General features: G+C 33.2%; 2 protein-coding genes across 2 annotated transcripts in view; both read left to right on the plus strand.

Moving 5' to 3' along the window:
• The window catches only part of LOC123550050 (uncharacterized), a 32,890-nt gene that overhangs the window by 6,099 nt on the left and 11,801 nt on the right, over positions 1 to 14,990 (plus strand). The window lies entirely within an intron of this gene.
• On the plus strand, positions 9,111 to 13,880 carry LOC123550011 (uncharacterized). The gene has a single exon (XM_045338459.2). It carries the CDS (start codon positions 9,128 to 9,130, stop codon positions 10,799 to 10,801), a length of 1,674 nt encoding a protein of 557 aa, XP_045194394.2. The 5' UTR covers positions 9,111 to 9,127; the 3' UTR covers positions 10,802 to 13,880.

Here is a 14,990-nt window from a genome sequence, read left to right on the forward strand (position 1 = left end):
GAAAAGATGTAATCAAGATTCAAATAATTGTGATATGTTGTTCCTTAACTTTGTTCTAAAATTATGAATTTTTATAGCAACACTGATCCACAAGTTACTGCAATTACACGTGTAAGAAGTTTTATCAATATAGTTACTGCAAAAAGTAATTTGTCAATATATATGGCCTACGATTTCAAGGATTGTTATAATTAATTTAACTTGGGTTATCTGCTAGAAGAAGCATGATCAAATTTGCATTTACATGGGACATAATTTAAGAGTGAGAAATTAATTCACTTTCATGGTCAGAAATTTAAACCACGAGTTTGATTTCTTCAAGACAGGTCATGCCTGATACTAAATGAAACTTTGATCCAGCACTGCACAAAGGTAGTTAGGATTTGTTATGTGAAATACTATAACCAGTAGCATTGTATGTCACGCTGGACTTTATTTTTACAAGATTAACGTGTAAAAATAACAAAAAGAAGCAATGATCCATTACCCTCGTTTAGCCCATTGTAGAGCCTTCTGTAACTTTTCGCACTACACAGCCTTGTTGATAACGGGCAAATTTGTCTCTTTAACTTTAGGACATTTAGTGTAGATGCTATAATCACGTTTTTACAGAGTACAACTTCGTCATTAAAGCGAGTAGCCCACTCATTGTGATTTGTGATTTTTTAAATAATAAATATCACCTTCACTTTTATAAACTGTTGCAACGCTTTATAAATGTAAACATTGATAAATATTGAACAAGAAGCGACAGTATTTTAAGACACTATCATCATATGGGCAGCGAACCAAAACTGCGCATGGCAAAATGTGGCGTAATGAGGCGTAATGCTGTATAATGTATAAGGGAATTGGGCATAATGTATATATATCTTAGATATGGAATGAAAAAGATTATATAGCACTGAATGATTCATTTGTAGCCTGAACATCAGACATGGTTATATTCAAAACTATTTCTGATTGCCCTCTTTCTATATTAGGTCCGTTATAACCCTTTTTAGGTCAGTTTCTTTCTTTCATGCATCAATTAATTTGCATCAGTTCGATAAAGGGAACGTCAATGTTGTCTTATATTTAGACATTTGTTTTACTTATATTAATATGCATTCTTCTCCTTTATTTTTTCAGTAATCATTATATTATGAAAGAATACAAAGGCATTCGAGATCAATTAAAAAATCAATATCAATTTTATTGTAAGTATTGAGTCAAATGCCATTTACTAACTTTATATTTTCAAATGATACCGCGGTTCCAACTTTTCGTAGCAAAATCGTTATTACATTGGATCAAATCAAAATGATATTGCAATCCTTGATTGTTTATTAATCAAGAGAGAAGACAGTAACATGCTACTACCGTGTATTATGCACGTGTCTTCTTTAGTCACTACCGTGTAATGTCACATGTGTCGTCTTTAAGGTATTAGATCACTAAGAGTAATGTTTTCAAAATGGCCTTTGCTTGGTATATTCTGGAAGGTAACCGTGTTTTGCACTATTTTGCAATTTTTAAACAACTTTTACCGTAACGTTTTTTATAAATTTTGTATAACTTAAGGTATCTCCTCAAGCTCAAGTAGAGACAAATTTCAAAGTGATAGCCACTGTCCAAAACGTTTGCAGAGAACTCATTTTACCATTAATTTTAATAAAAGAAACATCAAACTATTGGTAAACAATTATAAAACAAAAAATAAAAAAGTCAATATCATTTTTCTATGGTGCCTGAAGTAAACAGATTTAATGAGACAGAATTCATACTTAACATTGAAAAAATAAGGTCGAATGCTGTATTTCTGTTTTGAATTTTGCTTACTCCATTTAAAAATAACCTTAGGGCAGACGTAAAACCTACCTAAATTTCTTCCACAATATATAATCTAAGAGTGAAAGCAAAATAGAGAACTTTCACCGCGTGTAACTCAATATTTTTAAAGATGTGTAACTCTACCCCTTCTGTTTAAGTAGTAAATTCACTTTGAACACCAAGAAATCGCTTATAAGATTCATCTTTTTCCATTTTTGTACAAGAAATCAATAATAAGTCTTGAAAGAAGTAAAAACTTACTAGAAAAAAAGGAAAATAAGGAAAAATTTTTTTGTCCCATTAGGGCTTGAACCTACGCCCCCCTAAGTATTGCAGTAAAAGTAGGTTTTTGGTAGGAATTGAATACTCTTCAAAAAGGAGGTTCTCTATTAGTGATCTAATACCTTAATCCTAACATTTGCGTCTGCTTAAAACAACACTGAAGTTATTACAGGACAATTTTCAATTTCAATTTCAATTAGGATCGCATGGCGCTGACCAACATGAAACACGCCTCGTAAACAACCGAGCTACCTCTTTCAGAGGTATACGGTAAATCGCTCTGTCGCAACTTCCGAGCTAGAACATATCGCGATAAAAGAACGTCAACAAAGGTGAGTGTCGTCATATTTTTTGTATTTTTACAAGCATTGTATCGAATTCAAAAATCGGGGAATGGTAAGCGATGTAGAGTTGATTTAACTTTACAGAGAACCTAACGTTCGCTAATTTATTCTTGATTTGTGGTCGTGCCGATGTTTACCTGCAAGCTGATTTAGCAGTGAATTGGGCCGTTTTATCATGAAAGCACTTTCATTGTCACATGTTTGCATTTTAACTGATATCAAGAAGCAAACCGAGTAGGCGTGAGATAGCATACGATGTATTTGGAAATAAAATCTGTACCGGAAATGCTTTGGGAGTAGGAATATTCACTTCTTATTGTGAGAGACAGCTCTGTCGTGAAGGAGATAGTCATGTCGCCAAGGAGACAGCTCTGTCGTAAAGGAGGTAGTCATGTCGCCAAGGAGACAGCTCTGTCGTGAAGGAGATAGTCATGTCGCCAAGGAGATAGTTCTGTTTTCATAAGAGAGCTCTGTGTTCTTAATTTTAATGCTATATTAAGAAGTTAACAATATTCACGTTGGGTTGTCCTCGTTTGAAATAAAAGCAGGGTCGGGCATGTTTTTTTTCTTGATTTCGCATTTGTATGATGCAAATACTCTTACATCATGATATGGCGAAATTTCAATTCTAAAGAAAGATAATTTTACCCCAAATCTGAAGTCCAGTCCCTTTCAGCCAAGCGCGTCTTACTTGTTCAAAAATAAAAGATAGATTGAGCAATATTAGAATTCCAATTATACAGAAAGCTCTAACATTTAGAATTCGATCACTTCAGTCATCTTGTCAGTTATTGTGTGTGTAATTGAGGTTGCTAATTCGTACGTTCTTAACACTCTAAATACATCATGTTAAGCCTCTGCGAAAAGTTGTCCTATAAATTTTATATAGCTGATACATCAGCATGATTGTTTAAAACATCAGATTTTAGATTCACAAGTGCATTTGAACGTGCTCGCACAATAATGAAGTCACAGCGTCTCTGTTATTTGTACAAAGTACATTGTATTTACGAATATACAAACTGGCTGTGTCCTCCAAGAAAAGAAATTATGGTATCATTATATTCAGATTTGATTCAGAAACCCTTGCTTTTCACAAGAAAATTTCACGTAGTACATTTTCTCTAACTGAATTTATTTATTGTAGATTCTAAGAAAATACAACCCGCCGCTTAGGTCAATAGTGAGAGCACAGATCTATTGATCACGGGCTTTGATTCTGGTCCCCCTGACTATTTGACAGTGTGTCTGAAATTATTTGTTTTCCAACTATGACACAATGATTCATATGGAGAAGTTGACAGTTACTTGCAGGGAATAAGTACTGGTGCTGAATCCAGAAGTACTGGTTAAAACGGCACTAAATCCAAAACAAGCAAGATAAATATAAGAAAATATAGAGCAAGATGTATTATACAAATGTTGTATAAATACAAAATTGTGATAATTTAATTGTATCTCGTAATTTAACTGGACATAACTACTATCCTGTTACGTTCAACACTGTTCAAAACCATTACTATAACATAGAGCTATCTCCTTGGCGACATGACTATCTCCTTCACGACAGAGCTGTCTCTCACAATAAGAAGTAAACATTTCTACTCCCACAAATACATTGTATATCTTACAGCTATCTCACGCCTACTCGGTTTGCTTCTTGATATCAGTTAAAATGCAAAAATGTGACAATGAAAGTACTTTCATAACGAAACGGCCAAGTTCACCACTAAATCAGTGTGCTGGTAAACATCGCCACGATCACAAATCTAGAATAAATTAGCGAACGTTAGGTTCTCTGTTAAGTTAAATCAACTCTACATCGCCTACCATTCCCCGATTTTTGATATTCGATACAATGCTTGTAAAAATACAAAAAATATGATGACACTCACCTTTGTTGACGTTCTTTTATCGCGACATGTACTAGCTCGGAAGTTGCGACAGAGCGATTTACCGTATACCTCTGTAGCTCTGTTGTTTACGAGACGTGTGAAAGGTATCTTTAATTCAAAAATATCACTGGTCAAAGAAAATACTCAGATTTTAAAGAAGTGTTTAATTGGTTGCGTCTGAGTTACTCATGATTATCAATATGAATGCTTTTTTTACGATTTATTTTGTTATATTTTCTTTATTCTAAATAAATATACGTAGCTTTGCATTTGCTAAAATCGTGCATTGTGATTATTTGTTTTATTGGCATATAAACTATTCATATTTGAACAATATAGAATATTATGATCTGCGATTATGGGTTGAGGAGAAACAAGAGTAATTTCCATGCGGATCGTGCAGAAAAGAATGCCACGCTGAATGCCTAGCGAGTGAGATAATCAATATTTGGATCCTTACACAACTTACAAATAAGTTTCAAATCATAAACTATGTAAAGCAGTTATTACTTTATGTAGATAATATACACTTGGTGACTTTCCCAAACAATTAAAACGATATATACATGGAATCATGAAAAATACATTTTGATTTCTGACTCCCATTGCGTAAAAATATTTTTAACAAATTTTGAAGTCTGTTAAATAACTGATCTTTAATTAGGATCTTGCAGTAAATTGTAAGAAAATATTTGTTAGAATCATATGATTTAATGAGAAATTAAATAAGATAACTGCTGAATCTACCATTAGAAAAAAATAAGATGAAATCCCTCGAAGATTCTTCTCATTTTGCATAATTACGCATCTACTTTCAAGACGTCTTGATTACTATGAAAACTTGTATATATTTTTAGATTCTATTTGAAAAATTGCATAGGATTTTAAACGAGAGAAAACACTGCATTATTTAAGATATCTTAAAATGAAAAGATTTCATAAAACCATCCCTGGAGATGATTATGATTATGAAAAGCTCATACTTGAATCTTGCGAACAATACCCAACACACCTTGATACGGAAAGGGCTGAATCAAACATTAACTCTGCCAACCCAATGAACAAATGAGGATTAATATGCAAGTTAATTAATTATTTCGTATTCCATAAAATCGTTGCTCATTATTCATTTTGAAGTGTTTGTATCTTAACAAAGTCTGTATTTACAATCAATATTACGCCTATATCTACTAGGTCTTCATCATCAATATGACTTCGCTATGAGTGCTATCTATATAATGCGGTTTACCATAGATAAAAATAATATTTCTCACCTATTTATGAGAGAAAATGTATTTTTATGCAATACGCCATGTCACTCTACAAGTATTTTAGCTCTGGCATAAATTTCATACATACATTACGCCTCTACTAGCCTTAATGATCAGCATTACGCTTAGATTGCTGTACAGGGCATCAGTACTTAGCTTTGAATGTGTTTTACCATATATAAAATGCTAATTATCATAATTCATGAGAGAAAATATTTTATAAACAACAAAACATATCATTGCGCAAGTATTTTAGCTCTAGTATTAAATTTATTTATACATTACTCCCGCCCCATTTTGCTACATTACGCGTCATTTTGCCGCGTTACTCTACAGAACTGTATTTTTTCTCACTGACACGTAATGTGCTCGCTGAACGGAATCCCGTTTTTTATTAATTGGGAAACCCTTATCAGAAATCATAGACGAATGCTTTTATTTTAGATTTATTAGAAAAACAACGATTTTCAATAGAATTCGATGAAGAATACATACATTGTAATAAGTGTTATAACATCAAATAGGCGACATAAGGGTGGATATAGGAAAAGGTGGATATTTTAAGATCTCACACCACGATGTGTGGGTTAGTCCCAGTTACCAATGGGTGAGCTTTATAGAGAATCATCGCTCTTGTGATTTTCAATTAAACTCTCGACTAAGTTGACTGTCTCATATCTCTTCCAGTACCAATAACGAAAAATGCATGACAGCTATATAGCACGTAATGACATATTCAAGCAATAACAAAATTGAACAGCACATTTGTTTTAGATGTTTGACGTATGTAAACAAGGTGTGTGACAATAAAACTGATTTTCAATCAGATTATTCTGTATATCTCGAAATCTAACTGTCTACCTATTAACTTAGTAAATGGGATACGTTTCCTGAGGAATAATATTTTTCATTTTGATGTATTAAGCACACCAAAAACAACATTACTGATGAAAAAGTGGAATACATAATGCAATAACATTTGGTTATTACTGATATTTTTGATAAACATTATGGAATCGGAGAAATCCTTGATTGTCAAACTGGGAGTATAGACAAGCAGGAGAAGGATCTTTTTTTCTGAAAAAGTGTAAATATGGTGTCGAAAAAGTTAAAATTGTCACTTGGTTATCTGATATTTTGGATTTTGTTTTGTATTTTATGTGAAATAAAATTAATTGAAACAACATCAACAAACGGAAGTGGAATCACGGCAACAGTAAAAACACTTCCACCAACACTGCTGACATTTCGCACAGAACCATTTCATCCCGAGGTAAACTTGTATAATCCGGGAATAGCTGAAATGGAATATTTTATGAAAACCCAGAAAAAGGTCATAAATTACCTAGCAGGATTAAAAAATGAATTCCAGAGAACTGTTGTAGAAACTCAAATGAAATTTTGCCCGTACGAGACACTCTGTAATTTTACTGTAAACGCAATAACGGACAAAAGGAGCTGTTGTGTACCGTGTCTTTGTAACAACTGTGAAACTGAAAAGACGTGTTGTCCTAGCGTTATAGACGAGAAAGAATTTATTTTTGATAATTCCACAGGGCAATTCCCAAGCACTGAAAAACATGTAAAACAAATGTGTATTTTACAGCATTTAACAATTAGACCATCGTATAAACAAAAAGGGTTCATGGCCTTTTCAGATTGTCCAGTGAACACCAGTTTAATGCTTGGATATAATTGTACCAGATCATATACAAAGGATTTAAAAATAGATTCTTCCTTACCTGTCTTTAGTAATAAAAGCCTGTTGATTTTCAAAAATCAATTTTGCGCTCTCTGCAATGGTGTAGCTGAGGAAGACATTATTTTCTTTCATCCAGTGGTCTCCTGTGAAACAAGGACAGAACTTTTAAGTCAAGCATCGTCTGAGAAAGAGATAATCGAACTGATATTTGCTAACGAAACGTGTGACTTGTCCTTTGGTTTTTTTGATTCACGTGTACAGTTACAAGACTGCAAATATTTTATTTCGAAATGCAACGTTACTGGAACTTGGAGAGAGTACGATATCCATCTGGAAACAGCTTGCCATTTATACGAATCAAAGTTCGAACACAAAAACTACGTGTTTCGTAACGTTTTTTGTGCATTGTGTAACGGGATGTCGCTTCGCACAGTAACATGCGAATTGTTCACCACCCTTAAGACTGATACTTTCTCGTTTTCTGGACTGCTTAACCTTGATTTTGATCAAGGATTTTCCACTGCTTCTCTCGAGGAGAACCGTCTTGATCAAGGCTCGTCCTGCAAAACGTCTCAACTGTACGATCCTCTGACGGTGAGAATGTTTGTAGATATTAAAGGGGCTATGTTAATAGAAATACTTAAGTAACATGAAAGCATGCTTGTCGGCCACCACTGTATGAACGGTCATACATTTAAAGTTGATTCATTTCTACCAAAATCAACATCAATAAATCTTTTTATATGGTATCAGTCTAAAAGGAAATAAGGATGTTTTAATGGTTTCTTATTGGAAAGGAAGCTGGTATTTAAAAAAACGTCAATAAGTTATAATAACACAGCTGATTCTTTATACCATTTCTCTAATAATACTCAAAACAGTCCTGAAATAGATGGTAAAGGAGGATACGAAATACCAATGAATCCTTTTCTGACAAAATAACAATACATTTTTGATTAATATATATTTTTTATAGAACCTGCAATTTTGGGAGGTTGTCGAGATTTAAATAATAGTTTTAATGTTTCCTGATGCGCGAGTTTTATTGCATACAGAACTATCATTTTTGTAAGTCTCTCATTTTCAATGATTGTATACTTGTGATTTATCTTTTAACTACAACTAATTCAAATGCTTTCACACTTCACACATGTCTTCGGTACCATTAGATGACCTCCACGAACAAGTAACATTACACTAGCTTTAGATTTTGTCAAAAATGCCCCCTTTAAACTTCGAATGTCAGGTTAAAGTTTTGTATGTAAGCAGGTTTCTCAGAAACTAATGGGCCAAATGCTTCAAACTGCACACATGTATTTGGCATAATAAGATAGTGTTCTAAGGACAAAAGACATAACTGCTTTTATTTTATCAATTTTATGCCCTTTTTTTGTTAACATTTGGCTTTAAAGCAGGTTTCTCAAAATCAACTCTACCAAATGTTTTCAAACTTCACACATGTATTTGGAATCATGAGATGACCTGATATGGCAAGTAATATGACTTTAGCTTGTATTTTGTCACAATTATGCACCTTTGTAACATATTTTGTGACAGTTTGTCATGAAAGCATATTTCTCTGGAATTACTTGACCAAATAATTACAGATTCTCCGTACATCTGTAGCATCATAGAATGACCTCACATGGCAAGTTTCATAATGTTGGCTTTTATTTTTGCCAATGCATGCCCCCTTTTCAACTTTTGTGTGTGAATGGTTTTGTGTGTAAGGTAGTTGTTACGTTTAGAAATAATGCTTAAAACATTTCAATTTTATCATAATTATTTCAGAATCGATGTAAAGACATATTTTGTCCTGAGATGAGAGTTCTTCGAAATAGACATTGTATCAATATTTTTAAGGACGTTATAGATTTGTATAGTTTCATTTTGTACATCCGAATCAAGCCATCGGAAATAAAGACTGTTGGTGATGTATTAGGAAGTGAATCTAACTGGTTGTTAGATACATACAAAGTGTTTCATGGAAACTTTTCAAACTTGGAATTATGTGACGCACAAATTGCATTTAAGGTAGATATGAAATTTGGGAAAGGTACTTTACAAGCATTGTCCCAGTCAAGATTCTTGTACGCTGATGCTAGAATACGTCTGGTACAATCAAGCAAAAAGCCGTGGACAGTCGTAGATGATCTACTTAAACTTCATGGAACATCTTTTGATTTTGTTCGTGGCATTAACAAATCAGTTGAACATGTTATATATGTAATGGATGAAGGCGTTCGTCTTTTTGAAGTAATCAAACGTTTATTGGCCAATAGGGATTTTCATGGATTTGTATCGAGTTCTAGTCTTGAAAAGCGAATTGACATCATGTCAGAATATGCAATGACTGATACAGATGGCTTGACAATACTGCCGTATTCCATTTCTTATCCGATCAACTATGAATGTGATCAGACATCAAAAGCAACAGAAATAAACGTCATGCCATTTTCATCTTGTGCGAAGGTGAAAGTATCCGAACTTGATATACCTTGGACACAAAGTACTGATGGATTAGTAATTAAAGATTTAAAAATACCCAGCAATGAATATTATTACATCGATCACCTTCATATCATGATCTGTGTGGAAACTTTTCAGAAAATTGTGAAGCATCTACAACCAAAGAGAACTTTGGATGCTGAAGTTATAGTTTCAATCATAAGTTCTTCCTTGTCTATTTTGTCTTTGTTGATAACACTTGTCGTATTTTGTATAATACCAAAACTTAGAGCCCTATTGCCAGGTAAGAATAACATGTCATTTGCGGCGTATTTATTGGTAGCTCAGGCTTTGTTACTTGTAGGGAGTCAAGGTTCATTCGAACAATACACCTTGTCCTGTAAAGCTGTGGGTATATTCATTCATTACAGTTGGTTATGTTCAATGTTTTGGATGAACGTTTGCACGTACCACATGTTTCGTGTCCTTTCGCAGACTAAGCCAATGAAGACTGGCCAAGGATGGAAGCAATTTATTTTCTACCATATTTATGTTTGTATAATGTCCGTACTTTTTGTGCTGGCAAATGTCATTTCTTCAGTCTTCATTGCTAGCAACATAGGATACGGAGGAAAATTCTGTTACATAATTTCGGAAGAGAAAATACTATTAACTTTTGCCATTCCGACAATTTTTGTTGTTGTTCTAAATCTTTCAATGTTTTTGTATGTCGTCATTAAAATCAAAAGAGCTCCAATCATACGGAGAAACGTTCAGAATGAACAAAATCAACTCATCATCTTTGCTAAACTTTCTACTGTAACTGGTACCACATGGATATTTGGTTTCCTCTACATATGGTCTGGTATCCAGGCTTTGTCATACGTGTTTATCATTCTAAACGCCAGCCAAGGAGTTTTTATAATGTTTGCTTTCATACTGAATCGAAAAGTCATGCTTTTGTTCAAAGAAAGAATAGGAACTTGGCACAAACGTCGTCCGAAAACCCAAGACAATGGCACACGTACCCTCTCTTCTAAACTTTAAAGACTCCAAATAGAAATAGTTGAAACAGTTTTATTAAACAAAGAAGACGGAAAACATTCTATTAAAGCGATTCGTTTAATATCATCATCGCTGGTACATGTATATAACACGTAATTGATAAACGATCTTTATATGTTTGGACAAATTGTAGTTTCACGCAATGAAATAGGAGTCTGTTTTAATCCACACAAAACACCTTGTAACAGTTGAAACAAAAGTAATCTGGTATTAATTCAAGATTTGACCAATTATTACTAATATCAAAGTCTCAGAAAGACATAAATGCAGAAACAATACAATAGACTTAACCTGTTGACTTATCATTGTAGTGTTTTATTTTTGTAATTACCTCCTTCAAAAACTACAACTATATGCTTTTGTGATACCTTTACATATAATTTTATAAGTAATTGGCACTGTTTCATACAGGTAAAATGTTGGTATATAAAGTTTCTCTATTTTAGGAAATTTCTCACTTTTTTCAGAATTACTCAAATCTTGACTACACAATATTTTGTTTATTCAATTTGAAAGACTTTTATGTAGATTTCCAGCAAAGACTAAACTTTTTCTATATGGCTTTGAACTTTTATGTGAAGATTTTCAATAATATTGTCAAAAGATACATACCAAACCCCATACATCGGTATTACGTGACACAAAAATAATCATAAAAATGCCCATACATGCCTTACTGAAAGGCTTATAAAAGTAGGTTTTACTTCCAAAATCAATGAAAACTGACTCCATGCATCACAAGCTGTTTGTTCATTGATATTTTCCAGACAAATTGGGAAATGTTGCCTTTCTTAAAACATATGATAATTTGATACCACCGTACTTCGTAGACCCAGTTTATAATACAAAACTTAGCTGTAGTAAAAATAAATTCCGAATATCATTTTTTTTGTTTATTTCGATAGTGACAACATGGCTACAGTGACAACATTCATGATATTAAGATTTATCAGCAAGGAAAAAAAATAATAAAATTCATGAAATATGCATATGTAATGAACCATATCAGTAAATCAATATCAGGGATAACACGATAAAGGGAAGAAAACCCTTATTTCCATTGTGGTCCCTGTTAGTGATGTTCTGACATAGAGAGACATGAAACATGATATTAATAAAAAATTATAAAATACTTAAGATAATAAGAACTGCACTTAATTAAAGACTAGGTACAAAGTTTGGCACAATAGGACAAAAGTCTGCATGTGTAATCTAATATTTAAAAACAGATCCTTAACAGCACTTTTGAAAACAGCAAGGCTGGACAGATTCCTTATTTGAGATGGAAGCATATTCCATACTTTACAGCCTATAAAGGAAAAAGACTTCAAACCAAAGCTTTTCACCCTTGGTAGCATAAAATACCCACTACCACTAGACCTTGTCCTATATGAATGCACAGACTCTTGGGTCACAAAGTATTGACTATAATCAGGAGATTTTTGAAAACATGACACAATGTTATTTGTTCCGCCATATTACAGAGGGTACCAATTCAATGAAATAAATGGTTCTTGTGCAATATGGGACCTATTTTCCAGATTGAGTATAAACCTGATTAATTTATTTTGGGTAACCCGTAGCTTGTTTTTTTCAAAATTGAGATAAGCCGTGAAACCAGAAAGAACAAAATGACACTGAGTCAAAGCTAAAGCTAAAATCAAAAGTATTTAAGTATGATCAGTAAGAAATTTCTGTTTCCTATACAGAAATATTAACCTGGCATTTGCCTTTTTGATAATAGAGTTAGCCATGCATTCACCATTAAGACTCTGATCTAAAGTTGCACCTAGATACTTGACAGATGAAGTGGACTTTATAGTTTAACCATTGCAACTAATATGAAGGTTATTACCTGACCTTAACATGGGCTTTGAGCCGAACAAATTTGACTCTGTTTTTCCTAGATGCAGGGAAACTTTGTTATTAATTAACCACTGACTAACTGATTCAAGATCTTCTGAATCATGATTTGTATTACGATCAAAAGAAGGTATTGAAACTCTGTAATGTAGCGAAACCATTACAGGTTCTTTTCAAGTCATGTATTTAATAGATGCGCTGATAGTTTCGTTACGTTGCAGATAGACAGTGTGCATTTTGCGGTAAAATATCTTATGAGATTTGAACTTTAATAGTAGAAAATTCTCATCAAATTATTTAACCTGGCGGAATCGTCTCTGCAGGTAGGACTTATTTAAAAAATAAATGAACATACAGTAGCAATCTTCCGCTGCAGTACTGCGACTACTTATTCATTTGTTATTTAATCAAACTCTCAATACAATTTATATATACAAGCATGTTTCATTAGTATTTTCATATATTCTGTGTAATAATTGCTCATGATTTCAAGAATGAAAGTTGGACATAATATCAGTTTAGATAAAACGTGTAGGATTCCAGATCAAAATGTCAGTTGTAAAATATCTTAATGAGACAGGATAAATGTGATAATATGCGTGTAAAAGATGTATTTTGTGTTGGTATATTGACATACGCATGTTTGTGTAAAAGTATTTGTTTTTGTGTTAGTTCATTGACATATGCATGTTTTGTGTGAAAGAGGTCTTTTGTGTTGGTATACTGACATAATTATGTTTTGTGTAAAAGACCTCTTTTGTGTTGGTTCATTGACATATGCATGTCTTGTTTAAAAGTGGTCTTTTATGTTGGTTTATTGACATACACATTTTTTATGTAAAAGAGGTCTTTTGTGTTAGCTAAGTTATTGGCATATGGATATTTTGCGGAGTATCACGAAAAGTACATGGGGTTTGGGACGCATTGAAATGAACAAAGCAAGTATACTATGTTTTCATACGGCTTTTGTAATTAATTGTTGTTACATCAAACGTTGTTAAGTATTCAGTTTTAATTCTTTTTCATCTATCTCAACACTGACATCACACAAAACAGATGTTGCAAATAAAAAAAAGAAATATGACCAATAAATTAAGTAAACTTGTTATTTGATTCCATTGAATTGGACTGAAGACTGTTGTTATTGTGCGTAAAATATCTTGACAGGACCTGACTTTAGCTGTAAAATAATAATTTTACTGTATTTAATCTTCCAAGGCGGTGCCTTATTGAGTTTATTACCGTTAATTTATTTATCTTTGTAATCAGTATGTCTCACTTTTCTTTTTTGTTTGTTTATTTTCTCATACAGTGTCTAGCACACTGTATAGTGCTACTTTAAGGGAATTTAACGCCGTAGACACGTGACATGATGCTGACATCGGGCTGATCAGTCCGCGAATTAACCTTACATAATACTGAGCACCAAGTGAGTAAAGTATCTTCATGCAAGTGGCCTCTTAATTGATATGGTATCCATATCAAATTAGACTGTGTACTGTACTTTCCCGTTACTGACATTAAGATAAAACATAGCTTTCAATGGATTTTCTATACAATTAAAACGATCTGAATGGTTTGAAATTTAAATTGACCTTTTCAAATATTTTCACTCTTGACATTAAAAACGTTTGTGATTTATTAGATGTATATCATTGAACAGATTCAAGTAGGAGCGCATACGGTCTACCGTCACTAAAACTTGGAGGTCTTGACATATTATATCAGTAATATTTTTCATTTATGTGGCAAGACCAGACACAACCAAAAACTTGATTATTTGGATCAAACTGCTTGCTAGGGAAATTTACCGTTGAAGTTTCGATGGTGACATTGTGTCAAACATTTAAGCTCACATGTACGTCATATTGCACTACCGTGGCATATTTGCAAAACATTTCCTGAGGTGGTCATGGCCACTGACAGACCCGCCCCAAACCTCAAAGAAATTGCGCTCTCCCCTATAAACCAAAATCTTGGATATGCCATTGATATCAAGGCGTTACGAGCGGTAGCGCCATAGCTTCTAAGAGAACAATTAAGCGGAATAAATCCTTATATCGTTTTCCCCAATTATGTTTCGAAGCAATTGTAGGCTTTTATTAGTAAAAATCGGGAAACATCTTAAATTTTCCGTATGTAGCTTGAACAATTTAGTATAATAAATACTTCCAGAAAAGGTATCAATTAAAACACCCTGTGGCATTTACATTATAATCAGTAAATTGTGTCACGTCCGTGATGTTGGCAGTCCACTTCTTTTCATTTTCACAATTCACACGTAAGCATAGTTGACTGTAATTTTTTG

The sequence above is a fragment of the Mercenaria mercenaria genome, chromosome 15 (assembly GCF_021730395.1).
Source record: "Mercenaria mercenaria strain notata chromosome 15, MADL_Memer_1, whole genome shotgun sequence".
Classification (NCBI taxonomy): Eukaryota; Metazoa; Mollusca; class Bivalvia; order Venerida; family Veneridae; genus Mercenaria; species Mercenaria mercenaria.

What these genes read in the sequence shown, in the direction of transcription:
- LOC123550011 (XM_045338459.2), top strand. Translation starts at nt 9,128, where the DNA reads ATGAGAGTTCTTCGAAATAGACATTGTATCAATATTTTTAAGGACGTT.